The sequence below is a fragment of the Mustela putorius genome, unplaced genomic scaffold (assembly GCF_011764305.1).
Source record: "Mustela putorius furo isolate JIRA1106 unplaced genomic scaffold, ASM1176430v1.1 tig00000487_pilon_pilon_pilon, whole genome shotgun sequence".
Lineage (NCBI taxonomy): Eukaryota > Metazoa > Chordata > Mammalia > Carnivora > Mustelidae > Mustela > Mustela putorius.
In genome coordinates, this window is record NW_025421399.1 from 9,468,042 (window position 1) to 9,494,726 (window position 26,685).

The 26,685-nt window shown below is 42.6% G+C and overlaps 1 protein-coding gene across 1 annotated transcript in view; it reads left to right on the forward strand.

Annotated features, from left to right (window-relative positions):
* Window positions 1–1,539: 1,539 nt before the first annotated feature.
* GNA13 (G protein subunit alpha 13) overlaps window positions 1,540–26,685 on the forward strand; it is a 39,742-nt gene continuing 14,596 nt past the window's right edge. The window contains exons 1-2 of the mRNA XM_045080938.1: window positions 1,540–2,029; window positions 4,947–5,173. Coding sequence (XP_044936873.1) covers window positions 1,747–2,029; window positions 4,947–5,173 — 510 coding nt within the window. The 5' untranslated portion in view covers window positions 1,540–1,746. The remainder of the gene's footprint in view (window positions 2,030–4,946; window positions 5,174–26,685) is intronic.

The window sequence follows — 26,685 nt, forward strand, 5'->3', positions numbered from 1 at the left end:
GCTTAACTTACAGGCATCCCTCCTGATTTTGCAGAAGAGCTCAGATTAGCATCTGGAGCCCACGTAGAAATGGTGCGTGGGGCCCAAACCTGCTCTCTGGTTGGGGGCAGATGTTGGAGAGTGAGGCCTCCTGAACACAACTGAGACTCTAGAGAGATTTTCCATCCAGGGTCAGGCTTTTACCATACATTTTGAGTGAAGGCACCACCCCGTGATTCTGACCCTATGCATCCATAGATACTGGAGCTGGACCTACCCTGCTTTGTGTATTGTGGATTTTCCACCCTCTGGGATCAGCCAGGACAACAGGAGATAATCCTACTACAGCCATTGTTCATTGCAGCCTAGTTACTGAGTCACGAGGCTTCTCAGCCATTAAGCCAACCTGACAGTAGACTGGCACTGATTTTTTTCATTTAAACCTGTCATGGGCCAACTCAGAGTGCCAACCTCTTACCTCAGCTCCCCAACACATAGGCAGCTTTGGAGTTACAGAGGCCCAAATCAAGGAGCACTGCCGTTGCCCTGCACAGAAGAGAGAAACCAAAACGGCTGTTTCCACTTGCCACTAAATACCGAGAATAGAGAAGTTGGCTTCTGGGGTCCTTGCTACGCAGACTGTCAATCCAGCTGTCACTTGTCCCTGGTCCCCTAGCAGCCCTTTCAGGTATCCTGGCCTGAATCTGCTCTTAGGGCAGAAAAAAGTCCCTTGGCTGGTCACATCCTCTGTAATCTGGCAGGAAACCGAAAATTTGCTTGCTCCGGTCCTCGGTCTGTTTGCTTATCTGCTTGTTTCCTTGTAGGGAAGAGTCTGCTTCACAGTGTCCGGTTTAGGGGGATTTTCACCATGACCTCACCCTCCGCAGCCACCATCCACTGACTTCAGTGCGACACCTCGAGTGGGAATCCACATTAATGAGACATTAACCGCCGCCCCCCCCCAGCCGCCTCGCACGTCTCAGATTAATGACAACCCCAGTTTCCTCCCCGGAAAGGAGAGTCTTTTGCAGGGTCTGCAAAAAGGGGGCTGGAAGGTTGATGATGTCTGGGTATCACTCTGGGCTTGGGAGAGCAGGATGTCCGAGAAACCACCTCCAGAAAATGCACCAAAACCTTCCAGACTCGCGCCCGCGGTCTGAATACCGCTCGCGGCAAGGGGCTCGAAATTAGGCGCGCGAAGAGGGACAGGAGGCGGCGGGCACGTAACCCAGGTGTCAGAGCGTGGAGAGCGGTAGGAGAGCCCAAAGGGCTGTGTCTGGGACCTGGTCTCGGGCCTCCAGGATTCCGGGAAGACGCTTCTGCCCGTCCGTGAGGGCAGCTGATTAAAGGGAAACAGAAAGTCGGGCTCCGCCTGCGCGCGCCCGGACCGGCCGGAGACCACGTGACCATTCCCAGCTGCCCCTACCCCCGCCCGCGCCGGGCTCGAGCAAGACCCGTGGAGGCCGGGGAGGCTGGAAAGCGGCTGTGGCGTGCGTGCGTGCGCGCGCGCTCCCGGGAGGCGGCGGGCGCGCGCACGCCCGGGGGCCACCGCCCCTCCTGGGCCCGCCCTCCTTCCCTCCCTCCCCGGCTCGCCCGGCCCGCCCTGCCCGGCCCGCCCTGCGAGTCACCTCGCTGGTTCCCTCCCTCCGCGGGCGCGCTCGGGCCGCCGCAGCGCTCCCCGCCCTCGAGCCTCGTTGCAGGAGCCGCCCGCCGCCCGAGGAGGAGGTGGAGGGAGCCGGAGGGGCCCGCCGAGGCGGCGGCGGCAAGATGGCGGACTTCCTGCCGTCGCGGTCCGTGCTGTCCGTGTGCTTCCCGGGCTGCGTGCTGACGAGCGGCGAGGCCGAGCAGCAGCGCAAGTCCAAGGAGATCGACAAATGCCTGTCCCGGGAGAAGACCTACGTGAAGCGGCTCGTGAAGATCCTGCTGCTGGGCGCGGGCGAGAGCGGCAAGTCCACCTTCCTGAAGCAGATGCGGATCATCCACGGGCAGGACTTCGACCAGCGCGCGCGCGAGGAGTTCCGCCCCACCATCTACAGCAACGTGATTAAAGGTGCCGGGCGGGGGTCGCGCGGAGACCGTGGGCCGGGGCCGGGCCGGGCCGGGGGGTGGGGGGGGGCGGGGGCGGCCGGCGCGGGGTCGGGCACCGCCCTCGTTCGCTCCTGTCCCTGGCGGAGGACCGGGCCCGGCGGGCGGGCGGGAAGGGGGCGCGCCCCGGGCGTCCGTCCTGCTTGCGCCGGGAGCCCTCGCGCCCTCGGGGAGAGGATGCCCGAGGGCGCCCCGCTTTCCCCCTTGCCGTTCGAGAGGGGGGTCATGGGTGGTCCCTCACCCCACCCCCCGCCGCTGGCCTCGTCCCCTCCGAGAGGGAAGTGAGGCGGGCGAGCCGGGCTTCTCGGGGTGCTGGGTGATCGCGCCTGCCTTCCTCCAGACGAGGCCCGAAGACCCAGGAGTCAACCCCGGACCCTCACCCCCATCCGCCGACCCGGCACTGCCTGCCCAACCTCGCCGCCCCGGGCGGGTGACCCGAGTCACATGGGGTCGGGGCTGCTCCCAACTCCCTGCTTCTTTGGCCGCCTCCTAAGCGAGCGAGTCCTGGAACCGTCTCAATAAGGAAACTTTTGCCTGAGACTTGTCAAGGGCGAAGGGTGACAGTTCCTGGGCCCTTTGGGGCAAAGATAACGCAACTTCACGGAGTCCTGTGTACTGGGCTGGCATCAGGAAAGAGTAGACCCATACAGTTAGTCTGAAAAAATTAGCACGAGTGGTTTTTCGCCCCCTTGTCACGGTCGGGCAGGATGTTTTGCCTGCAATCACTATGCAACACGTTCCTCTCTCCTTTTTGCTTAATAAGTGGGGTGCGGGGGGTACCACCACTTGCTCTCCTATTTAAATGAAGTCGTGCTTTGGTATAAAGAATCTTTGGCCTAAAAAGTGATGCGGAGCTTGTACAGGTTGAGCCAGTGAGTGGCTGTCGGCTTGGATCATAGGCTCTGCTTCTATTTGACAAGTGTTTTTTGTTTTTGTTTTTGTTTTTGTTTTTAATTAAGGTATTTGTAAGTGAAAAATACACAGATAATTTTGGGTCTTTCAGAGAATTGGAGAAGTTGGTTCTTATTTCAGTGACAGTTACGTTCATTTTTCTTAGTACCAAACATTTTCTAGTTTAGGCATTTTGGCAAATTTGAGATACAAAGCCTGGTACTTCAGGTGCCTCAGGAAGCCACCATCTGGGTAGCAGTTTTCCAGGGGTTTGCTACCTACCGATTTCAGCAGATTTGCCAGCAGCGTTTCTTTAAGTGGGATTTTTTTGTTCAAGAAGTTCTTAAACAACACCTTCTCATCACCTGTTTTTTTTTTCCCTCCCACAATTGAGTTGAGGAAAAATATCCACCACCCCCGACCCCCGCAGGAGGGGGTGGGGGTCGAGGGGTGGGGCTCGTGGAGGTAATTAGAAGAGCACTAGGCCAGGAGCTCACAGATGATAGCCAGCCAGCTCTGAGCCCTGGCATTGCTGCAGTTAGGCTGTATAAAACAGTTGTATTTTTCCCATCCTACTGTTGAGCATAAAACTAATTAAGGTCTCTTTCAAGGCTTAGGGCTCCGCCTTGCCAGTCCTTAATTGAAAGTACCTTTGTATCCTGATGCCGCTGAACTTAAGGAGTTATGTCAATGAATAGGGTTAGCATGTTAACTGATTATGGGCCAGGTAAACACCTGGTCCTTATTGTGCACTGGGTCGTAAGTGTGACCTACTTTGAGCACTGGTTATGAGATGAAATAAGTCACTAGACATCTGCTTTTTTGAGTTGGCATGCTCGGAAGATTGACAGCAAAATGTTATCCGGACAATTGACTGAGTAGTCATGTGACTGTTAATTAAGATGGACCAAAGATAACAGTTAAGTGATTAGAAATCCTGGGTTTGGATTAAGCTCTCTGAGTTGCATTCTCTGTTTCTATGCACTTTTTGCAATTGCTCTTCCTCCCTCTTGGGGAAATCTAAGGCTTTCCTGTGACTTACTCTGACTAGATGCTAGGTTTGGGAGTTTTTGAGTTTCAAATTGGTTCTTAGAAGACTTTGTGTTGGGGTGCCTGGGTGACTTAATCTCTGACTCGATTTTCAGCTCAGCTCCTGATCTTGGTTGTGAGGTCTAGCCCTGTATCAGGCTCCACATTCAGCTTGGAGTCTGCTTGGGATTCTCTCCCACCCTCCCCCTTTGCTCCTGTGCTCCTTTGTGCAATCTCTTTCATAAATAAAATCTTAAAAAAAAAAAGAGAGAGAGAGACCACTTGATACTGGGTTACAGCCGGGTGCTGCTCAGGGAGCAGACGAACTCAGAGTGATAATGTTTGACTCTTGGCATTTCTTAAATGTCTTTGAGGGGCTCAGAAAATCTTAGCTGCAGCTCTTTTTTTCAGAGCTTGGAAGTTGGCCTGTGCAGCATGATTTCTTTATCCTTTACTGGTTTTGGTTCTCTTGTGACTACCTTTTTTTCTTTTTTTTTTTTTTTTAAAGATTTTATTTATTTATTTGACAGAGAACACAAGCAGGGGGAGCAGCAGGCTCCCAGCCGAGCAAGGAGCCTGATTTGGGACTCTATCCCAGGACCCTGGGATCAAGACCTGAGCCAAAGGTCTTAACCAACTGAGCCACTCAGGCATCCCGTGACTACCTTCTATTAAAAGTTTATAAAAAGTTATTTTATAAATTAGAACATGTTAAAATCGTTCAAAAAGAGCAATTGTGTTCATAGTATTTGCTTTTCAGGGCTCTAATCTTACGATTGTGAACACGTGTTCGTTTTTTTAAAGCTCTGGGAAGTTAAGGGTGTTTGTTTCAGCGTTGGTCTCCAGTTTGGGAGGAGGTGGGCCTGGAGTAGTTAAGAAGCTTCAGAAGATAATAATGGAATAGAATCAGTGAGAATATCTAATGACTCCCAGCACACCTTTCTCTTTCTTTTTAAACAAAGGTATGAGGGTGCTGGTAGATGCTCGAGAGAAGCTTCATATTCCGTGGGGAGATAACTCAAACCAAGCCAACGGAGACAAGATGATGGCTTTTGACACCCGCTCTTCCAGTGCGTCCCAGGGAATGGTGGAAACTCAAGTTTTTTTGCAATACCTCCCTGTTATAAGAGCATTATGGGCAGACAGTGGTATACAGAATGCCTATGACCGGCGTCGAGAGTTTCAACTGGTAAGAGATTTGTTCTTTTACATTGTTGTCATTCTATTTTAATAACATTTACCAGTAACTGATTCTAACATACCTTTTTTTGCTGACTTCCACATTAAAATGTATCTATCCAGAATTTTAGCCTCAGAAATTTGGATTGCTATATAGATGAGCTTCTTTCTGAAGCAAGATAAAAATAAAGTAAACCCCTGAGATTTGGTGAAACAGTTATGTGTAATTGGTCATTATTCTTTTATTTGAGTGAGATAATAGTGATTTTCTTAGGTACTTTCTCCTAATTTTATTCTCCTTTTGAAAACAATTTCCTCCTAATTGTAGCAACAATATTCATCCTTCTGAAAAATTGATCTTTTGTTCTCAGACTGTGAGCTCAGTAACTGCACCTTGTTCTTTAGATGTGTCATCTGTGTGGCCTTTTGATGTACTCTTTTTATGTTTCAGATTAATTTATAAAGAGATTAAAGTCCTTGATAACATTTAAGTCATTGTTGCATTCTATGTGTGTGTTTTTCTAAGATTTCCAAGCACATTTTACAAAACATTTCTTCTTTAGAAGCAGAATAATCGGAGACTACTGTAACATATATAGCTGTTATACAGCGCTGTGGAGAGGGTAGGAAAAGAAAAGGATCTGATCTAGGTTAAAGATACACAAATAATGATTGAAATCAATTTTTTTTAATCAAGTGTTTTGCAGTTTAATTGTGAATGCTTTGATTGTATTCTGGGTTTTATTTGCCGAAGACCGGAAAGATCCCAGGAATGATAACAATCTAGACTGTATGCACTTCAGAGGTAGTTCAGATTTGAAGTGTTTTACTGTAATATGATCCCAAAGAAGTGACAGTTGAAAGTAAAACTGCTTAGAAAGTTGTTTGATGATGTCATTGGCATTAAAGTGATCCACACTTATGGGTGTGGCTACAGAACGATACACAGCCACAGCCAACAGTCTTTGCTGTTAACAGTTTGTACTCAGAAGCTGTCTTGGCTATTAAAAGTTCTAGAACCGTGTTCATGACGGCTTTTTATAAAGCTGAGTTTTGGATCTTTATTTTCTCTGCATTATGGCTCTCACAGGCGCCGTACAATGGTAGCTGCTGTTACCTACTGTCTTGTATAGTTTTCCTCTTGGGTGTGTGTATCTCATCAGGTACTTTGTCCATTAATGAAAGGCAAAGACTATCTCATGTTATTATTAAAATCAAGTCATTGGCAGCATTGTATATTGACAATTAGGAATTTAACTTGACAGGTGACTTCCGTCCAGTTCTCAGACTCGTGGTTGATTTTTGTCCTCTTTTGTCCTTTTTTTTTTTTTTGGTCTGTCTTATTTTATAGCCGATAGTTCCTCCACACACTGTTTCTCGTCTCTCATCACCCTCTGTCTTGCGTTTAGGTGTGCTTATTCTCCTTTCTTCTTAATTCATTTTCTTGAACAAACCATACTTTCCACTCTAAGGTTTTGCAGCATCCAGCTGCAAAAGTATATGGTTGGTATTGACTGGATGAAGGAATAAACAGCTGTACTCTAAAGGTTTCTGAGGGAAGGTTCTGTAAGTCCATTTACTTGAAGTTGGGCCTCACTGACACTTGATTTTGGATGTTACATTCTTTTTTCTTTTCTTTTCTTTCTTTCTTTCTTTTTTTTTTTAAAGATCGTATTTATTTATTTATTTGTCAGAGAGAGAAAGCGCACAAGCAGGCAGAGTGGCAGGCAGAGGCAGAGAGAGAAGCAGGCTCACAGCTGAGCAAGGAGCTGGATGCAGGACTCGATCCCAGGACCCTGGGATCATGACCTGAGCTGAAGGCAGCGGCTTAACCGTCTGAGTCACCCAGGCATCCCTGGACGTTTACATTCTAACAGTTTTGTATCAAGACTGTCCTGTCATGTAGTAGAGAAAAAGCATTCCTGAGTATTTGCCTTTAAGAACAAATAACCAAAACCAGTCAGAGTGAGGGCCTCCATGTTCTTCACCGGGCCCAGCTGATGCTTTAGGAACAAAGAAGGTCTTGAGCACAAGGAGTGACAAGCTCCAGAAATACTTTTCCCCATAAAAAGTAGGGACAGAAGAAGAGAGGAACAGGGAAGGATGTAATTTTAAACTCCTGGAGGACAGGAATTTTTTTCCTGTGTGTATCCTTGGCATTGTTAATGGTGCCTGTCAACGTACAGGAGGAGTTCAGGTATTACGTTGAATTAGTGACTCTTGTGCTTTTGGCTGCTGTGTGGTGCTTGGCACAGTGGTGGACATCGAGAGGGCCCCTGGCTCATTTAAAATATTCCTGCCGGTCCTCTTTAATTCCTTTTCTTCTCTACATGCAGCAAATTCCCAAGTGCTATGTTTTCTACCGATGAAAAATCGCCTGCATCTGCTCCCTCCTTTCCCTCTTTCCGTTAATGTCTTAGTCCCTCTTGCTTGGACTCCCAGGTAATCTTGTTCAAACACCACACGGGTTTGTTCAGAAAGCTGTGTTCTTTCCCCATTACCTCCAGAACAGAGTTCAACTTTTTGAGTCAAGCCTAGCGAGCTTGCTTATGATTCCGACAATGTATTCATTGGACTACTTCACACCCCGATAACCTCTCAATTCCACATACCCTGATTTTCTGCTGCTGTGGCTGTCTTTACAAGGGCTTTCTGTCAGGGTTTGTCACGACTCTCTCTATTCAGTAGGTCCTACCCTTGACTTAGAAGAATGGTAATCACATTTCACTGTGACTGAATGTGGCCCGGGGACCCCTTGCATCAGATTCACTGGAATGCCTGTTTAATACAAAGCAAAACAAAAGCAGAGTTCTAGACTCATCCCAAGAGGCTCTGATTCAGGAATCTGGGGTGGGACCCGGTGATGTGTATGTATAGCAGATAGTCATCAGTGATTTGGATGAATGCTCCTTGGGCCGTCTTGAGGAACAGTGCCTTAGGGTCAGAGCTTTCTCCAGCCCTCCGGCTGGAATGTGGCTCTGTGCCCCGTGTTCTCCTTGCTGTGCTTGCTTCCAGCCCTTGTCTGGTTGCCTGTACTCCACTTGTTTGCGCTTGTGTTTGGGTCTCCCACCAAAGTAGAAGCTCCATTGGTACACCTTGTCTTTTTCTCTCTCACTAGCATATAAGCCTGACACTTATTTTATTTCCTCCTTTTCTAGACATTCTGAATTACAAGGTTCTTCTAGGAAAAAAGAAACATCACACATTATCTTCTGGGAAATAGGAATCATTTCTGTACGCTAGTCTGTTAATTTTTTAGGAGCTGGGAAGTCCTTATATTACAGTCATAATTTTTCTTTTTTATGTTTAACAATGTATATTCTTGAGTCTTGGATAGAAAAAGTAAAACCAGGTGGTTGAGTTATGGACATTGGGGAGAGTATGTGCTATGGTGAGTGCTATGAAGTACGTAACCTGGTGATTCACAGACCTGTACCCCTGGGGCTATACGTTACATGTTAATAAAAAATTATAAATTAAAAAAAACAAGTAAAAGTAAAACCATCAGGGGAAGAGAGAAGAGTTAGCAGATAGATAAAATTCATCTTTTTTTGTTTCAACTAACAATTGATTATTAAATTTATTAATGCAAATTGAAATGCCAAAAAACAAAACAAAACAAAAACAACCCAAACAGGAATAGTTTTTAAGCCTTTTTATGGTTTCTTTGCTTAAGATGAGCAACTGCCTTGTAATCAGTCTTCCGGGCAAAAGGGTTAGGGTAGTGGGATCACAGCTTAGCTTTTTAGCCAGCCATTCATTTGTTAGTAATAATTTCGGGTACAAACATGAATGTTTTCTTTTCCAAGTTCCCAAAGGCAAACATTTCCTTTTCTGGTTAGTTTCATTATGGGTAAACTAAATAGTTTACTGTGAAAAAAGAAAAATCCAAGATTTACATTGCTCTTCTAGCTTTTAAGATACCTTCTAATTCTTATAAACCAGCTCCCGGGATATACATATTCAGAAGCGGTCTCTTAGCACTGGATTAACTATTTGTGATGCTGAGCTTCGGCTGTGTGTTCACTATGGCCTACCACTACACACATGAGATACTCCCTCTGGAACAGCGGGTGACTGTGGCCAGGGAATTCGGTAACTTACATGACTAGAGATGGGAGTCAGGGCTTGGCTGGAAAGTGTGTAACTGCAGATAAAGGAGCAAAACTAATAAAATGGCCAGGAATCCTTGTCAGTTAATTTTTTTAGATATTTAATATTCAGTTACTTCTTTGGAAATGTAAGCAACGTTAACAGGACTGGTTAAATAGGGCAGGAAAGTGTATGACTGGGAGGGACACTCCAGAGCTTCCTAGTTTCTATAAACACTTTAACTTGTCAGCACTAATACAGCTTCCTGTAATGACCAGTTTTTCTTTGCAGTTCTTGAAACCAAAGTTATTTTCTTTGTTATCGTGGTACCTTCAGTTAGACTTAATTTTTCTTATTCAAGCAGTACAGTTTGTGCTGGACTTTACACTTCAAGCCGATGAGGTAGTTTATCCACTAAGACAGAGCTGCTCTCAGTCTGGGCAACAGAGTAACTATTTAGCCCCATTCATTGACCTATAAAGAGCTGAGCGCTAAGTAAAATAGGAACTTCAGTTGGGACTAACATTTATTTCTGTATTTATCCTGCAAAATGGATTTGAAATGCTATAGAATTAGAGGCACTGGTTTATTCTTTAACTCTAATTTGGATAGGCTTTTAAAAAATGAATCAGTTACTACTTTCAGTGGCAAAATATGTTTCTGTTGGGGAAGGAATTGGTCTGTTTTCTCCATGAATAAAATTAAAACAGGATTTTGACTTCAAGTTGCAAAAAACCTGTTGTCTCTGGATTCGAGGATTATGGTAAAACACTTGTGCATATCTAACAAAAAAGATTATATGTAACTGCAGAGATATTAAAATTTTAGGTCCTCATAGATAGAATTTCTTCTTGGTGAATTTTCGATCAGAAGAAAGTGGTTCCTTTTTATCCAAATCTTAGCAACCCAGAGCTATATAGTACTGTATATTAAAAAGAGAGAGGCTGCTTTGGCATGTACTTATAGTTACAATACAACTTCGTGAGATTGTCTGGATATGTGTGCATTTATATGCGTGTGTATCTCTTGACGTAGTATGTTGGTGTGTTTGTGTTTATATCTTTTTTATTTATTTATCTTTTTGGTGAAAAGTTAACTAGCTATGGGATGTCTGGGTTCTAGCCGGGTGTTGTAGATTACTGTGCTGCTTTATTTCGTTTTACTGCTGAATAAAGCTAGTGGTATAGTAATTTATGCTGCTTGGAAAATGTTCACTAAACAACTAAGAGATGAAGCCAAGAGATGGTTTTGTTATGAAAACTAGACTTCAGTTTCAGAATTCCTTGAGTGGACCTAGCCCAGGAGAAAGGCTTGTGGCCTTTAGTTTAAGAAAACCATAGTTGCCAAAGGCCGCCCTGGATTGAATAGTCCCTTTTCCTTGTTCACAGATAGGAAGCAGCCTGACCAAGCTGGGACACCTTGTCTGACTAGCCCAAAACGGGTGCCAGTTTCTTTCTCTAGAAAATCAATTCAAGGGCTGATAATTATATCACTTCTTATTACTTTACATTTTATGAAAATCGCTTTGTACTTTTCAGAGTCCTATCACGTATATTACCATATAATCCTTTAAAAACACTGTGAGAGGTATGAAATACATGCTATTGTCTCCATTTCACAGAGGATAAAGTTCAGATGCAGAGAGGTTTCTTGATGCTTTGGGTCACAGCTAATGAAAGGATAGACTGGACCCTGGAATCCTGGTCTGCCAACTCCTGGTCCGCAGTGCTGGCCAGTGGACCATTGTGGAGCATTCAAGCATTACATCCGTGGAGCATTTTTTCCTTCCATGCCCAGCCTCTTCTGGCCAACACCCATGCACACAAATAATTAACACTCCCCTAGAAAGTTCTAGCACGTCACTTTAAATATGTGTAAGGTTTTATTAAGAGTACATGGCATTGCACTGGTGGTTGCACAGTTCTTCTGTTCTGAACTTTCATTATGTCCTTGTGCTGTTCCTTTTTAGAATCCAGATTATAGTTATGATATAAATCTTAAATGACTGATGGTAGATTTACTCATTTAGTGGCACAGTTCATCCTAACCACCATTTGTCATGATAAAAGTGGTTTGAATCTTCACCTCCTTGAAAACTCACTATATTAGTGGTCCTCACCTGATGTTCCATCAGTGAACGTGTTTTGTAATGTGGGCCCTGAATTGGGAACGTTTAATGACGGCTGCCTGTTATCTGACAGGCAGCTGTGTGTTTTTTAGGCAAGTGTCATTTGGGAATTGGCCTGCCTGGCGTATAGTTGCCCAACTTTGTGCTTGGTGTACAGAAGGGGTTATCAGAACCTTTGTGTTCTGTTATTTTATGAGCTCTCTGCAGTGTTTCTCACGGAGCAGCCACAGTTTTTATGCTGCTTGCGAGCCTTCCAGATTGCAGTTTGTTGTAAGTTTTTGTTCCAGTTAGAAACTGCCTATTTTTTTAAGTGCGTATTTCTGAAAGTTGACAATTTTTTAAATTTTCTTGTTTGAAAGTACTTTGTCTTTTTTTCCAGCTGTATGATAGAGTCTACTTTGGTCATTATTGTGAACATATTTTTTTTACAAGATGCTCTTTTTTCCAGAAGAATTTGTTTCATCTGCATTAGCAGAGCATCATTAGACTGGGCTGATAGGGATCAAGGAAATAGTAATTTTGTTTCGAGAATTGACTTCAGTGGCCTTGGTTAAAGTCACCAATCTGTTGCAGTGAGGGTCACTATTTGTCTTACTCTTTCTAACTTAATCTCTTTCTTCTCTTGACAAAATGAATAAAAAAGATTTTTAAATCAGTGCAGTGGGCGAACTGTTTCATCCCCAACAATTACACAAGAGATGCAGAAAACTAGTAGTGGAATCACTCTCCGTTGGTTTATTTTGGCTTTAGTTCTAAGTCATTAAGACGTGTATACTTGATTTTGTTCCATGAAACTTTGTATTTTCCAAGCAGATTAGAAAATAACCATATCCAAATTCATTGATTTATTTTACATGTTGTAAGACATTTTTACAAATGGTTTTAATGTGATGGTGTTCCACTTTGATGTGGTTATCTGCTGTGCAGTGGGATAATGTGGAGCTGGATGACCAACTAGAACTTGTGTCCGGGCTCTGCCCTTCAGCATGTGAGCCTGACGCAGTCCCTCAGCCTTTCTGTTTCTGAAATTGTAAAAGGGGGACTATCCGAAGACCTATTATTATTATTAGTTGATGTAGAAATTGCACGAGCTGATCCCTATAAAATAAGACTGTGGCCCAGTGCCTGACCCATATTAACCATATTATTAACATGAGCCGTTACTATTTCTAATAAGCCATACGTGCATAAAACACAAGTAGCTTTTTTACAAAATAGAGCCCTATAAGCATTGATTTGCTTCACTCTCTGAACTTGATTACCGACATAAAAATCCTGGATTCTAAAAAATGCAGAATATGACTCATATTCTTATGACACCGTATGTTGTTTCTGCCGAAGGTAGAACATCCGAAAGAGAACTGAGCTCCTCTGTGTTGCTGTATTGGTTCGTGTTGCCTTCTCCTATCGCTTCGCTTGATTTTTAATCTGATGTGTGGGCTGAATTAACCAAATCCTCATCTTCCTGCTGGCGGCTCGGTAGGATAGCCATCGGCAGAGGCGCCGGCGCAGAGGCGGCTGCACGCACATCCCTGTTCCGTCTCCGCGGTGACCCTCCGCCCTCACACGCATGCGCTCTTCCCCCTCTGGTCCTGTGCCTGCTGCTGGTCGAGGCTTTGCAGGCACGCAGGCACGCAGGTCAAAGAGGCTATTTGGGTTGCTTTTGCAAGGTAAAAAAAAAAATTCCTTACACAATACAGAATGATTTTTTTTTTAATTTCATGTTACTTTTTTTTGACATTTTAGAACTTCTGATCATTTTTCGTAAAAGCGCTAGTAAAACGGTGTCTTTGGGTTTCTTGAGCCAGAGCTGCCACATTTATCCTGTTAGTAGGACATTTTTCTTCTCACCTTCTAGAATGGTTAAAAGAGCTGAACTAATGAATAATTGGTGTGAGAGACTTTGACTTTCGTTTTCAATATCCTGGTTACTCTTACTCTCTAGATAATCTTTTTAAGAATTATTTTTCTGTTAACCAGGACCAGCTGCCTAGTAGGAGTATCTGTCATCTTATGTCGTTGCGTGACTTTTCATTTAGGCCTCATGATGTGCACTAATTGATACTAAGTAAAAGAAAAATGGAAGCTACTAGGTTTTCCTAGTTGCTAGAGTCACAAGTTATTGCCTGGCCAACTCCCTGTTATAGGAGGCCTAACAAACAAGAAGACCGTGCTTTAGATAGATTGCTGTTCCCATGTGAGTTGGTTCCTAAATTCCTATTTATTGATTTTAAAAGCCTAAGTGAGTGCTGTATTCTCACAAAGCTACAAATACTATTTATCCTAGTTTAAATATTTAAAAGAGAGTAATGTGATTTAGCCTATTGAGTTAAAATATTGCAATAGTAATGTTTTGCTCTTTGTTACGTGCTGTGTTTGCAGTAAAATTATTGTTTGTTAGCTTCAAAAACTATAGGGACTTTATACCATATAGATGTCACACATTTTCGTTCTAGAAAAGGGCAAGGAGAATTACATGTACTTAATTTTTTTCCTTGACTTTTTAAAATTATCTTATGATTAAATGTTGCAGCCAGTTTTAAGGTTGGTGTTAACAACTTAGTAAGAAACCAAGATTTTTTACCTGTTAAATAGCATTTTGCACATCAGGTCATAATGTAAGATAACTTCTTTTTGAAAAAGAGGCTCTTTTGTTTTGTTTTTTAAACTTTCAATGTGTAGAAATGCATTCTTTTGAAGGGAATGTGTATGTTTATCTTTTTTTTTTTTTCTTAAACATTTTATTTATTTAAGTGATCTTTACAGCCAATGTGGGGCTTAAACACACATCCCTGAGGTAAAGAGTCATGTGCTCTTCTGATGAGCCATCCAGGCGCCCCTCATCTTTTGTTTTTATTTTCTTTAAAAATTTTTTTTTTTTTTTTAGGATTTTATTTATTCATGACAGAGATCACAAGTAGGCAGAGAGGCAGGCAGAGAGGGGGGGGGTGAAGCAGGCTCCCTGCTGAGCAGAGAGCCCGATGCAGGGCTTGATCCCAGGACCCTGAGATCATGACCTGAGCCGAAGGCAGAGGCTTTAACCCACTGAGCCACCCAGGCGCCCCTCATCTTGTGTTTTTATATGTAGTTCTATTCTGTATGAAATGCAGGTATGAAGGTTTAGAGCATTACTTTGAGTATCCATGTTCCTTATAATCTTTCTCAAATAGGAACAGTAAAGAGCAAACAGGAAAGACAGTGTGGGCAAGAAGGCCTGGAGGAGCAGATTTACAAGTTACGGTTACAAGTCTGGTAACCGTTCACTGGGAGCTCCCAGCAGCCCTCCGGTCACATGGTAGTGAGCACCTGTTAATGAGCCAGGCCCCTTCCACAGGCTGGACGTTTGCTAGTGAATCCAGTGAGAGCAGTCTCTGTTCTCACTGCTCTTGCTCGTTGGAGGAACCTACATTCGTGGTAAATGTTCTGAAGGACAAGGAAAGGAAGCCCTGAAGGAGAAAGAGGATGGTCTGAGGACGCGACCTGTAAGTTAGGACCCCGCGGGTGAGAAAGGGTCCGCCAGGTGAGGAGAAGGAAGGTTCGGCAGAAGGAGCACCGTGCGTGCAGGACGTGGGCGGGGGAACGCTTGCTGGGGTGTGGAAACTGGGGGCAGATGAGAAGAGCCACGATGAGTCAGAGGCCCGGGAAGCTAAGCGGTTCCAGGGTTCGGAGACTGTTGCGGAAGGAAGAGCTGGTCATCAGGTGGAAGCTGTGAAGATGGAGGGAGACGGTGGCTTCAGGATGCGCTTTGTAGGGCGAATCACGGGGATCTGACAGACTGGAGATGAGGTGTGAGCAGGAGGCAGACGGTAAGCGTGACTCGGCTTCTGATTTAAATGAACCGGTAGATGGCGGTGCTTTTTGCTGAAATGAAAAGATTTTGTGAGAGAGAGGTGAGGGGGAAGATGAAGACTTGGGCATATTGGGTTGAGATCTCTGTGAGACATAGAGGCGGTATCAGGTAGGCAGTTGGACACAGGAAATCCAGAATGGAGCTTTCAGCTGTAGCTAGAAATTCAGGAGTTACTTGTATTCCGGTGATCTTTAAAGTCTACGGAATGTGTGCATGCACTCGGAGAGGGTGTGAAAGAGAATAGGGCTCAGGGTGGAGTCTCTAGGGACCTTCGGGCCGCTTGAGAACTTTCAGAGAAGGGGATGCTGGCAGACATGGCCAGAAAGGTAGGAGAATTTCAGGAACGTGTAGAGCCCTGGGGGCCAGAGAAGTGTTCTGGAGAAGAAACAAGTGGACAGCGGTGCCGCATGCCACTGAGGCACAGTAAGGGGAAGATTGATGTGTTCCTTGATTTGGCATCTGGAAGGTTGTTGCTGACTGGGGCAGGTGACCTGGTGAGGGACAAGCCAGGCTGGAAGGGCTCGAAGAGGGAAGAGCGTTGAGGAAGTGGAGAAGATCCACTTGAGAGTAAGCTGACTGTTCTCATTTCCCTTTTGCAGGACTTTGAACCACCTGGCTTCGTAGGTTGGGTTTTTTCAAGCCTTTTCAGAGTTCAAAAGGACATTGTGTTTATACCGACCAGTTTCTTTGCCTCTCACTGTCTCAGAAGTAGAGTTCATAGCGGGCGATAATGCTGTTAACATTAGGCCAGGCAAACACAGAGAGTTTTTCACTTTGTACGTGATTGTTTTACTTATGACCATTTCCTGTTTAGTGAGGGCAATAACTTGTTCAGTAAAACACATTCGTTCCTTTGTTCCTTCAGCAGACATGCACTGAACACCTGCCCACACCGAGTTCTGGACCGAGTAGGCCCTGGAGCTTAAGAACTGCTTGTCCGGCTGCCTGGGTGCAGGCTCTCAGTCTGGTGGGAGCCGGATAAGCCAGCCTCAGTGCTTGCCAGTGAGACGACGAATGCTCTAGTACACTGCTTGTGCTGCCCTTCGAAGCCAGGAATGTGCACAATCACTGTTTACTAGTCTAGAAAAGACCGTAGAGAGTATGGCTCCCGTTCACTTCATCTTGTACAGAAAACATAGGTCCGTAGAGGTGAAGGTTCACAGCAGGTTTTGGTTAGAGCCACTACTCAAAGTCAGGGCTGTATGACTCCAAGCCCATGTCTGATACTCACTACCGTGCTTTCCTGCATCCCTTCGTAATATAATTAACTCAACAGTGATTTGGAAACAGGAACTGATAGGCCAGCATACATTTTGAACTATTTCCCACGTTGGTCAGTGTTTAGAAACATTCACAGGTTGCACGGCCTTGCTGTCTGACACGATTGATCGGCAGATGGGGAAAGGAAAGGTAGTCAATGCCCTTGTAGGCTGTGTGAAGCTTCTCTTGACAGGAGAACTTGTGCTGATGGACTGAACACTAAAACGGAATAAAGTGATCTGGATTTTCCTCCCATCTGCTGTGTGATTTTAGGCATAGAATTTCTTTATTATTGTTGATTGTTAATGTTAATTAATGTTGCAATTATTGCATAATGTTTGAGTTGTGGGGATTTCAAGATGCATTGTAGCACATCATCATAGAGCAGAAATTTCCATCTGGTATGCATTCAGAAGGACTCTTATAGGGCCCTCTATTTAGACAGCAGGGGAATTGAAACTGTATTTGGGAAGTATGTCCTGTGTTGGAAGACTGTATTCTTTTTTCCTTTTTTTTTTTAACAGTTGAGGTCATTTCTTTTTGAGAGTTAAAGAAAAAAAAAAAAAAAGATGTTCTACTGGAGATTTTCGTTCTGGCGGAGCTTAATGTTTCTTTATAAATTAGCGGGATTGTGTATGATTGACCCTTTTCAAAAAAAGTATTTTAACTTTGGAGAATTTTTTCAGAGCTCAAAACTTTAAGCTTTTTAGTGTAATCATTAGGTGTAAACTGAAAAATAAGAAAATTATTTTCTTTTTGTTTTTTGAGGAAATTACTTAAAGGTTCCAGAATCCAAATTAGCTTTTTAAAGTTTAAATTTTAAAAATATATATTCATTTTAGAAAATCATCCAGTTAGCCCTAATCACCATTTTAAGATATCTTTGTTGACATTTTGGCATATTTCTTCTGATACTTGAAAATAGTATTGGAGGTGGAGATAAACTTTTCTGTACTTTCTGTACAATTTTATATCCTGTGCATTTAATGTTGCAACGTTAGCATTTCTTGGAGGAGGTAATGTTTCTCAGAAAACTGGTAAGGGATTCTTCTAGAAATGGGTGAATTTTTGACTTAAATGTAAATTCTTTCCTGATAAATATTTTTTTATGAGCAGGAGGTGGTGATGTTACATGGGAACATGAGCTAAATCTTACCAGGTTGCTACCCAGTTGAACAACATTATATATGATATCATTCTAGCCCTCCATCTCTGCCATATTAAACTGCTTCTTCACATTTAAAATCTGTATTTAGAGTTACCTGGGTGGCTCAGTTAAACGTCTGCCTTCGGCTCAGGTCATGATCCCAGGGTCCTGGGATCGAGCCCCTGGGTGGACTCCCTGCTCAGCAGGGAGCCTGCTTCTCCTTCTCCTCCCCACCTGTGCTCTCTCTGGCTCTTTCTCTCTGTCTGTCTTTCTCAAATAAATCATATCTTTAATTTTTAATTAAAATGCTTAATTTTTGAGGGAAGATTTTAAAAAGGAATTCTGAAACCTGTGTTATTTTAAACAAGGGATTGTAGTTCTTAACTAGGGTTTAGAGAATGACTGGTACTCAAGATAACAAAACTGAATAGCTTATATATGTTAGGTATGTGCACATAAGTAGAAGATACATATGTATGTATAAATACTTACTAAATGTATGGCTAAACTTTTTTGTTTCTTCGGGATGAAATGTTTTGATGAAAGTAAGGTTCTTTTTTGTGATTTCTATAGTAGAAGAATTACCAGGCTGCATTGTTGTATATATGTGAATTGGAATTTGGTAGGACTTCAGTAATACTCTTAGAAAACTATGATCATTAGCCTTAAATTTTTTCTGGTGAGAAATCTCATTGAAAAACTGGATGTAAAAAGGAACTTATTAATTTGTGAGCAATGGCAAGGAAAGGACCGTTTACAAAATAAAGTGATAACTTAGTTTGGCCCAAAATTTTCCTGTTTTTAATCTTGTGCACGAGTTTGTTTTTACAGCTCATATGCAGGCTACGTGGAAATTAATTGCTTAAGCTAGACAAAACTTTTTTGGGGAAATTCTGTTTAGGCTGTTATAAACTATCTTAGATTAGTCAGGAAAAGTATTTACTTTGAAAAAATGTTTTCAAATACTGGGGTGGTTTTTAATGTAACTGACTAATTTTTGGCTCTTCTGGAAGTTTTAAGTGATGCACATGGAAAACGCTGGCCAGAATTTGAAACTGCATTCAGTTGGAGTCCACTGAATATTGACCTGTTTTCCTTTTGACAAAGAACAAGAGCTTATATATTTCTAGTACAAGTAAATACTGTCTTGTTCCACATGAACCAAACCCGCACGAGTGATAGTACTTTAATAAGTATGCTTTCATCATGAAGATGTCAGCATGACCCTCGCTCCAAACTTGGAGCGTGTATCGCATCTGTACTTTATAATGCTTTTTTCCAGAGAAAAAGGAATAGGGAAAGCCATTTTTAAAAGGGGGGGGAGGGCATTGTCATTTCGAAGATACGGAATAATAGGTCCTTTGTGAAGAACAGGAGAAAGGAGACTGTTGAAGACACCAACAGAGAGAAGAAGTGAGCCTGCCGGTGGCCAGCTCTGAGAACCAGGGGGAGGGTTTTGCGCGTGTCCTGTGTGCCTACACCGTGTGTAAAGCTGGCTGGCCTCTTTATCGTATTTTAGTTTGAAGAAAAAAATTAGCCAGGGGAAAGACATGGAACTCTTTAGAGAGCTAGTGTATTTCACATATTTAAAATACAAGGGTTTCAAGCTCTTCTCACTTTATTGTCATTTTCAAAGGTATGAATAAACTCTTAAAATATAACTAGGCCATGTTTTATGTTTACCGACTTTGAGAAATTAAGTATAATGTTAGAATCTTAGATTTCAGTTAAATAGTGTGAGCAGAGCAGTATCATGGTAACTTTCATATTTCCATGTGAATATGTGAAGAGAATAGAGAAAGGACCAATCTGATGGGAAATTGAGTCTTTAAATAATTTAAAAAAATATGTATTATCTTCTGCCTTTGTTTTAGCCGCATCATTAGATTGAAATGAAGAGTCTTGATTTATTAACCAGCTTTAACCCCGAACTTTTCTGCTCTGTACCTTATTTATAGTTGCCATTTGCTTCTTACTGTAAACTTACATAAGTAAATGCTAGGTGGAAAAGCTTACGTTGCTCCAAGTCTATTCATAGAATATTGCCCTAAAGTCACCCTATTTAGATACGGCTTCATCATGATATTTGCAGGGCTTAAATTACTAGTATATACCAATATAAATTACTGTTTTTTTGTTGTTGTTGTTGTTGTTGTTTTTAAAGCATATATGTTGGGGTGCCTGGGTGGCTCAGTTGGTTAAGCGTCTGCCTTTGGTTGAGGTCTTGCTCTCAGGGTCCTGGGATCGAGCTCCCCCACACCATCCCACACTCATGCGCATGTCTTCTCTCTCTCTTAAATAAAATTTTCAAAAAATTTAGAAATAAAATAAAAGAACATATAGGTCACTTTTAAAGGTGAGTGGATGTTTCCTTTTGAATAGATTTTTCCAAACATATGCTTAATGAAGCCTACCTAATGAATATTCGGGGAACTTTGATCTGGCTTAGTTTGGGGGATTATAAGACTGATGAAAATTAAAGGCGTATTACAGGCATACCAGAACCTTCTTGTGGCCATCGAAGTAGTACAACTCCCAAGGGTAATCAGTTTGAGGAGTAAACAGATTTCTGGTTTTCTCTCTAATCTCTTGATTGTTTTTCATCTTTAAAGTATTCCAAACTTGCAGATGAAAGACTTCACATGCATGGGAAGTGTGTAAACAGCTTTAAACCATTGCACTTAGCCATTTTAGAGCACAGACATCTATTCTGTAGTTCACTAGTACTTCTTCAGGTAATGTTTTGCTGTTTTTAGCATTTGCCTAGTGATTGGTTCTCTATATAAAGAGAAACTGGATATTAACTTTGAGTTTTCATTTTCAGAATCACATGTATACTTCGATTTCAGAAGAAAATTTCTCACTGCTTAATTACCTTGGTAGTATAGATTTTCTCTACTGTTTATTGTACTGCCATGTTTATTTTTAAATAGAAAACTAGGGGCGCCTGGGTGACTCAGTTGGTTCAGTCAGGGGCTCTTAGGGGTCCTGGTATCAGGCTACATCGGGCTACATGGGGCTCCCTGCTCAGCCAGGAGTCTGCTTGTCCCTCTCCCTCTGCCTTTCACCTCGCTGTCTGTCTGTCTGTCTGTGTCTCTCAAATAAATAAATCTTTAAAAAAAAAACAAAACAGAAAACTGTTTTAGGTCATGGTGGTCTTATAACTAAATAAAAGGGCCTCAACGCATAAAAATGGGATACTTTTTAATTCACTTATTTTTTTTCTGATTGACTTCTTTTTTTCTCTTTTTTTTTTCTTTTTTAAAGATTTTATTTATTTATTTGACAGAGAGAGATCACAAGTAGGCAGAGAGGCAGGCAGAGAGAGAGAGGAGGAAGCAGGCTCCCTGCTGAGCAGAGAGCCCGATGCGGGACTCGATCCCAGGACCCTGAGTTCATGACCTGAGCCGAAGGCAGTGGCCCAACCCACTGAGCCACCCAGGAGCCCTGACTTCTTTTTTCAATGAGTTTTCTGCCACTTATAGGCACAGTTAATTAGCCTGCAGTTAAATTCTAGATATTTTACAGGATTAAACAATGGCAGGTTTTTTTTAATAGTAAACTAAAATCTGATACATTTTCCGCATTTTTTTCCCTGCATTTGATTGAATTTTATTTGACCTTTTCATCCCACAGAGTACTTATTTAGCAGGTAAAAAGATAGTGAGTGCTTCTTCCTTATTGAGCACCTTGAGTTGCTCTACCTTATCATGCAAAGTTTAAGTGTCTGTTGTAGGAGCAAATTAATTTCCTAGGTTTAATTGAGGTTTTAAGTTCTTCAGGATCCTGTGCTAAGATGTAAGTAGTGGTTCTAGTCACTTTTCTCACATATGCTTTTATAACATTTTAACAGTATAATACTTACTTACCTGGTTCATCAATTTTTGACCGTAAAATTCTCAGGGAGTTAGCTCCGACGGCTGCAGACTCTGGTGGACATTTGAAAATAGGCCCTAGGGATATGGAAAGGCAGGCAGCTGGAATGGCAGTAAGGTGCGCCCGGAGTGACCGAATAAAGGAAAAGCTGTGCTTGTAGTCTTAAGTCCACTGTTTATGTCACATTTCAGATCTGTCAAAGGAAGGTGTAATGTTTTACTTGTGAGACCTAGTTGAACGAAAGTGATACTTGAAACCTACTTTTACAATAAGATAAAGCCAAGTAAGTTTCTAATCTAGTTTCTTGAGAGCTTGTTTTTGGAATTTCTAGCTGGGGGACGCAGCTGCTCATATACCCTTGACCAAAGGGTGGTCTTCCTCAATCGGGGAAGGTTTTCCTCTTGACTGAGCGCACAGCTTTGGGAGGGACGCACATGGAGCGGTGAGGGAGGAAGGGGATGACTTGCCTAGCCGGCCAGATCAGCCCTGGCCATCCGTGCGGTGACACATACCCAGCCAGATCGCCCTCACATCCTCTAATCTAGTTTCTTAATATTCTTGGCGTTTTTGCAAGGCTTAAAAAACACAACTGACTTGGTGTAATCGATACCAAAAGTCATGAAAATGTCAATATAAAATCCAGCTTTGAGTAAGATGGGTGTCCAGATCTGAGCTGACTCTGGAATGGCTATATCAGAGTCTCCTCTTTGAGAGCTTTCGTTTTTGATGTGGTAGATTTGTGGTGGACCTTGGAACCTGTAGTTTTTTAAAAAGACTTATTTATTTATTTAGAGAGCGAGAGACACAGGTTTCGATACTCAGTCCCCCGACCCCAAGATCAAGACCTGAGCACAAATCCTGCTCAGTTGGATGCTTAATGGACTGAGCCACCCAGGCGCCCCGGGAGTCAGTATCTTTGCCAAGTGCATTAGAAGTGCTAAGGCACTGCCAGGTGTAAGCCCTGGCAGAACTGGAATCAGAACACTGTTTCCGAAAGGGGCCAGTAGTGGAAGTATAGTATTTTTTTTTTTAATCTTTTTTTTTTTTTAATTTATTTATTTGACAGACAGACATCACAAGTAGTAAGACAGGCAGGCAGAGAGAGAGAAAGAGGAGGAGGAAGCAGGCTCCCTGCTGAGCAGAGAGCCCAATGTGGGGCTCTATTCCAGGACCCTGGGATCATGACCCGAGCTGAAGGCAGAGGCTTTAACCCACTGAGCCACCCAGGTGCCCCAGGAGTATAATATTTTAGACTTTGCATGCCAGCACACAAAATCAAGGGCATTACATGGGTATTTATATAACAAAAAACACAAATTTCCACAAGTTTTTTGTGGGTGAAATTCAAAAATAGAATAATAAAAATTATATAGAGTGTTTTGTAGTATATAGGTTTACTAATGAGAAGAGTGGGATTCTTTTGGAGATGAGTAACAGTTTGCTTAATTGGGGTTCAAATTTGAATATTCCCTCTCACCAAACTAAGTTGCAGATGTTTATTAATGCTGATCTGTACTGAGATTTTACACAGTTCATCCTTGAAAAAGATGTCTTTTCATACAGATAGGTACTACCAAATGAGCATATGATTTTTTAAAAGATTTCATTTATTTATTTGAAAGAGAGCAAGTAAGAGCACAAGCTTTAGCGGGGGCAGAGGAAAAAGCAGACCCCCTGCTGAGCAGGGGAGCCCCACTCTCCTGGGCTGGATCCCAGAACCCTGGGACTATGACCTGAGCTGAAGGCAGACACTCAACTGACTGAGCCACCCAGGCGCCCCTGAGCATATGATTTTAATTGAGCGTAGTCACTGCTTGGAAGACATTTATAGAATTCTGGTAGATTCTTCTCAGTGTTGCCTCTTGGCGTGTTATTTACATTGCAAATTATCCATTTCCAGTTGATGGTTAGGTGGAAGCTCCTCATTGTACAGTTAAGTGGATTTTGAAATATGACAGTATCCTCTGTCCTTGCATTGGGATCTGAAAGATGCTGCAGAAACTAGAGTTTGATTTTGGAAAAATACATGCTGCAAATTTATGTGAGGATGGTGGTCTCACTTCTTTTTTTAACTTTTGGCAGCAAAAAAATTATGTATGTATATATAAAACAGTTTAACATTGCTTATGATTAAAATAATGCCAGTTGTTGAAATGAGTTATCACAGTATAAGTTTTGCAAAAACTGGTTTGCCTTTTAATTTGAGGTTAAATTCTTTAAGATATATAATCAGATGTTCCCTAAAGCTAATTTCTAGAGCCATTCATGGTCTGCATTAGTGATTGAAGGCCATTCTTATTGGGAGAAATTCACTTTCATCCATTAGTTCCAAAAATCTCAGTAAAGATTTACCTCTGCTAAGCTCTTGAACTGTGTAATAGGACAACTCAGCATATTCAGCTTCTCTTTTTTACAGAATTCATGGAACTGATGAGACATAAGTCCATGGGAAGTGAATTAAGTTAATTATTGACACTTCTCTGGTTCAGAAACACAGGAGAGACCCATCTACTTTTCTACAAAGTACCGAGTCACGCAATGTGCAGTCATTGTTACAGTTTTCCTAAATTTGTCCTTTTTTCTGCTGTGCACATACTTCTACTCTGTACATCAGTTGTAACACTCACTGGCACGTTACAATTTAGGTGAAGTCGCTCTCCAGCTTTCTTGGCTTCTTTGAGTGTATGCTCACGTGTAGCTCCCGCACACAGGCCGTTCAGACAGGCTGAATCTTCAGTGCCTTCAGACTTGGCGCTGGTTGCTGGAGTGAACAACCGCGGAGCAGTAAGTGGGAGTCCTTGCTTGGCCAGCAAACCTGAACCATTTGGAAACTGACTTCAGTTTCCGTCTCTTTCCATCTTTCGTGAAGAAATCCTGCTGTGATGAACTATTCCCTTTTAAACTTGGTGATTTTTTTCCCCCCTGTTGCTTTCCTGTGAGTTGGGATTATTTTTGAAGAGTGTTTAGTCTGGTGATGTGGACGTATATTGTATTCTCTTAGCATAGCCATGACACCGCTGCTGATACACACGGTGCTTTTCCATCATGTGTGGTTTATCAGAATTACCCTCGTTCCGTTGTGCCTCAACAGCGGGACATGGAAAGCCCTCTTTTGCTTTGTGTTTTGATGGATATTCACTGGTTTAAAAAAAAGAAAAGAAAAGAAAAGGTCACGCTCTGGCACTCCCGGGGACACGTGAGACCTTTTCAGGCTGTCACTGCGTCAGCATCGTGTTGAGCACGGTGAGGAGAGCCCCACACGCAGCCGTGTCGTGACCGCTCGTGGCGTCTGCAGCAACCGTTGCCAGTGCGCAAACAAATGAGGGAGGTCGTGTTCAATACAGCTTTATTTATGGACCCTGAAATTTGAATTTCGTATCATTTACAGATGTCATGAAGTATGCTTTTGATTTTTTGTCCCCCCAACCGTTCAGAAACGGGCCACACGGAAACCAGCTGTGGGCTGGCCTTGGCCTGCAGGTCATGGTTGGGGGATCCCTGCTCTAGAACATAGGGAAGAGGAGAACTCGGGGAGCCCCGAGCCGGCCTTTCCTTCTGCCACAGTGGCACTGTCACCGCCGCACGAACATAGATTTTTCCTATAGTTCTGCAGTGAGGATCCTGTTTAAAGTTCCTGTTACCCATTGCCAAGTTGCCTTATCTAGAATATGCATGCCTTGCTTTTTAAAAATCTGTATTAAAGTCAGCTTAAATTCCACATCCTTTTAAAGTTGTAGATTCTAAAGTGCTGTCCTTTATACATTTTAGCTGTGCAGAAGAGACTGTTGAATATGTGGGTCTCTTGTTCAGTAATTGGGCAGATAAACTGCCAAGCTTGCCGTACTCTGACTACACATTTGCTTAATAAAAATCACATTCTCATTTGTGTTCTCAGCTTTTCTGTTACCTTTATACTCGGTCTCTGACTTATTTTACTCCAAGCAAAGAAAGAACCTTTGTAGCACATGATTCTTGTGGGATAACATTCAGGCCATTCCTAGTTTAGGCACAACTTAGAAAATTCGGTTTGTAGAACTAATAGGATTTTTTAATTCACCAGGACACTGGAGCTAATTATAATTACCTCTCTTAGCATTTTGTTCTTGAGGTAACTTAAGCTGAGTAGAACTATCTTGTGTCGGGAACCCAGGCCACTGGCTGCTATGCCACACTTAGACAGTTATGCCGGTATTCCAAACAGAGGACAAATGGCTAAGGGATGACACGAAACATTTAAAACATCTTAAAAGTCACAAGTGTGACTTGCCGCTCTTCTTCGCAATTTTATGAAAATTTCTCTTCAGTAATATGAAACAGACTGAGGAAGGATATAGTAGAGTTTCAGGTCATCACCAGCAAAAAGTGAGTGTTAGACCCATGGTATTTCTTGCCCGATACATAAAATTATTTACTTCTGTATTAGCCAAGAGACTAAGCAACAGCATAACTTGAATAATGAGTCACAGCAAAAGTGGACGTAAGATTAACAGACGCAGAGATACAGGGAAAGGAGAACTTAAATCATTTGTATAAACTGAAATTGTTGCATAGAGCAGAACTTCAGTAATTATCCATGGAACCACGAAACTTCCTCATTTTATTGACAGTTAAACTGAGACCTGGAGATGTTTAGAAATTGCCAGATTGCTGTTAGAAAAAGGACGAAAATTCATATGTTTTCCTTAACGTTAATAAGTAGACAACTAGAAGACTTTTTGATCATTTCTGAAACTGCTAAGAAAAAATACTTGAGGGAAATTTCTCCCTGGTAATTCATCCTTCATTCGCCACTTTTGGGAAGGTGGAGAGGAGGCTGCGGGTGCTGGGCACTGAACTAGATATTAAATTTGCCTACAAGCAGTAAAGCACGAACAGAAGGGGACCTTCAGAAGCTCTTGGGCTTACTGAGAACAGACTTGAGTATTCATTTTCCACATCCTTCATGATGAGATTGCAAACAACACACGTTTTATATTTTTTAATTTGGGATTTTTTTTGAGGTTGTAAAAAGACAGGTTCTCTCTCTCTTTTTTTCTCTTTTTTTTTTCAGTAACACCTTCTAAAGCTACTGTGGGAAACTTCTCCTTTGAAAATAATTTGTCTTTTTATTGCACACATGTGTTTGCACATGCCTTGTGTGTGTATACACGCTCACACGTCTGTGTGTGC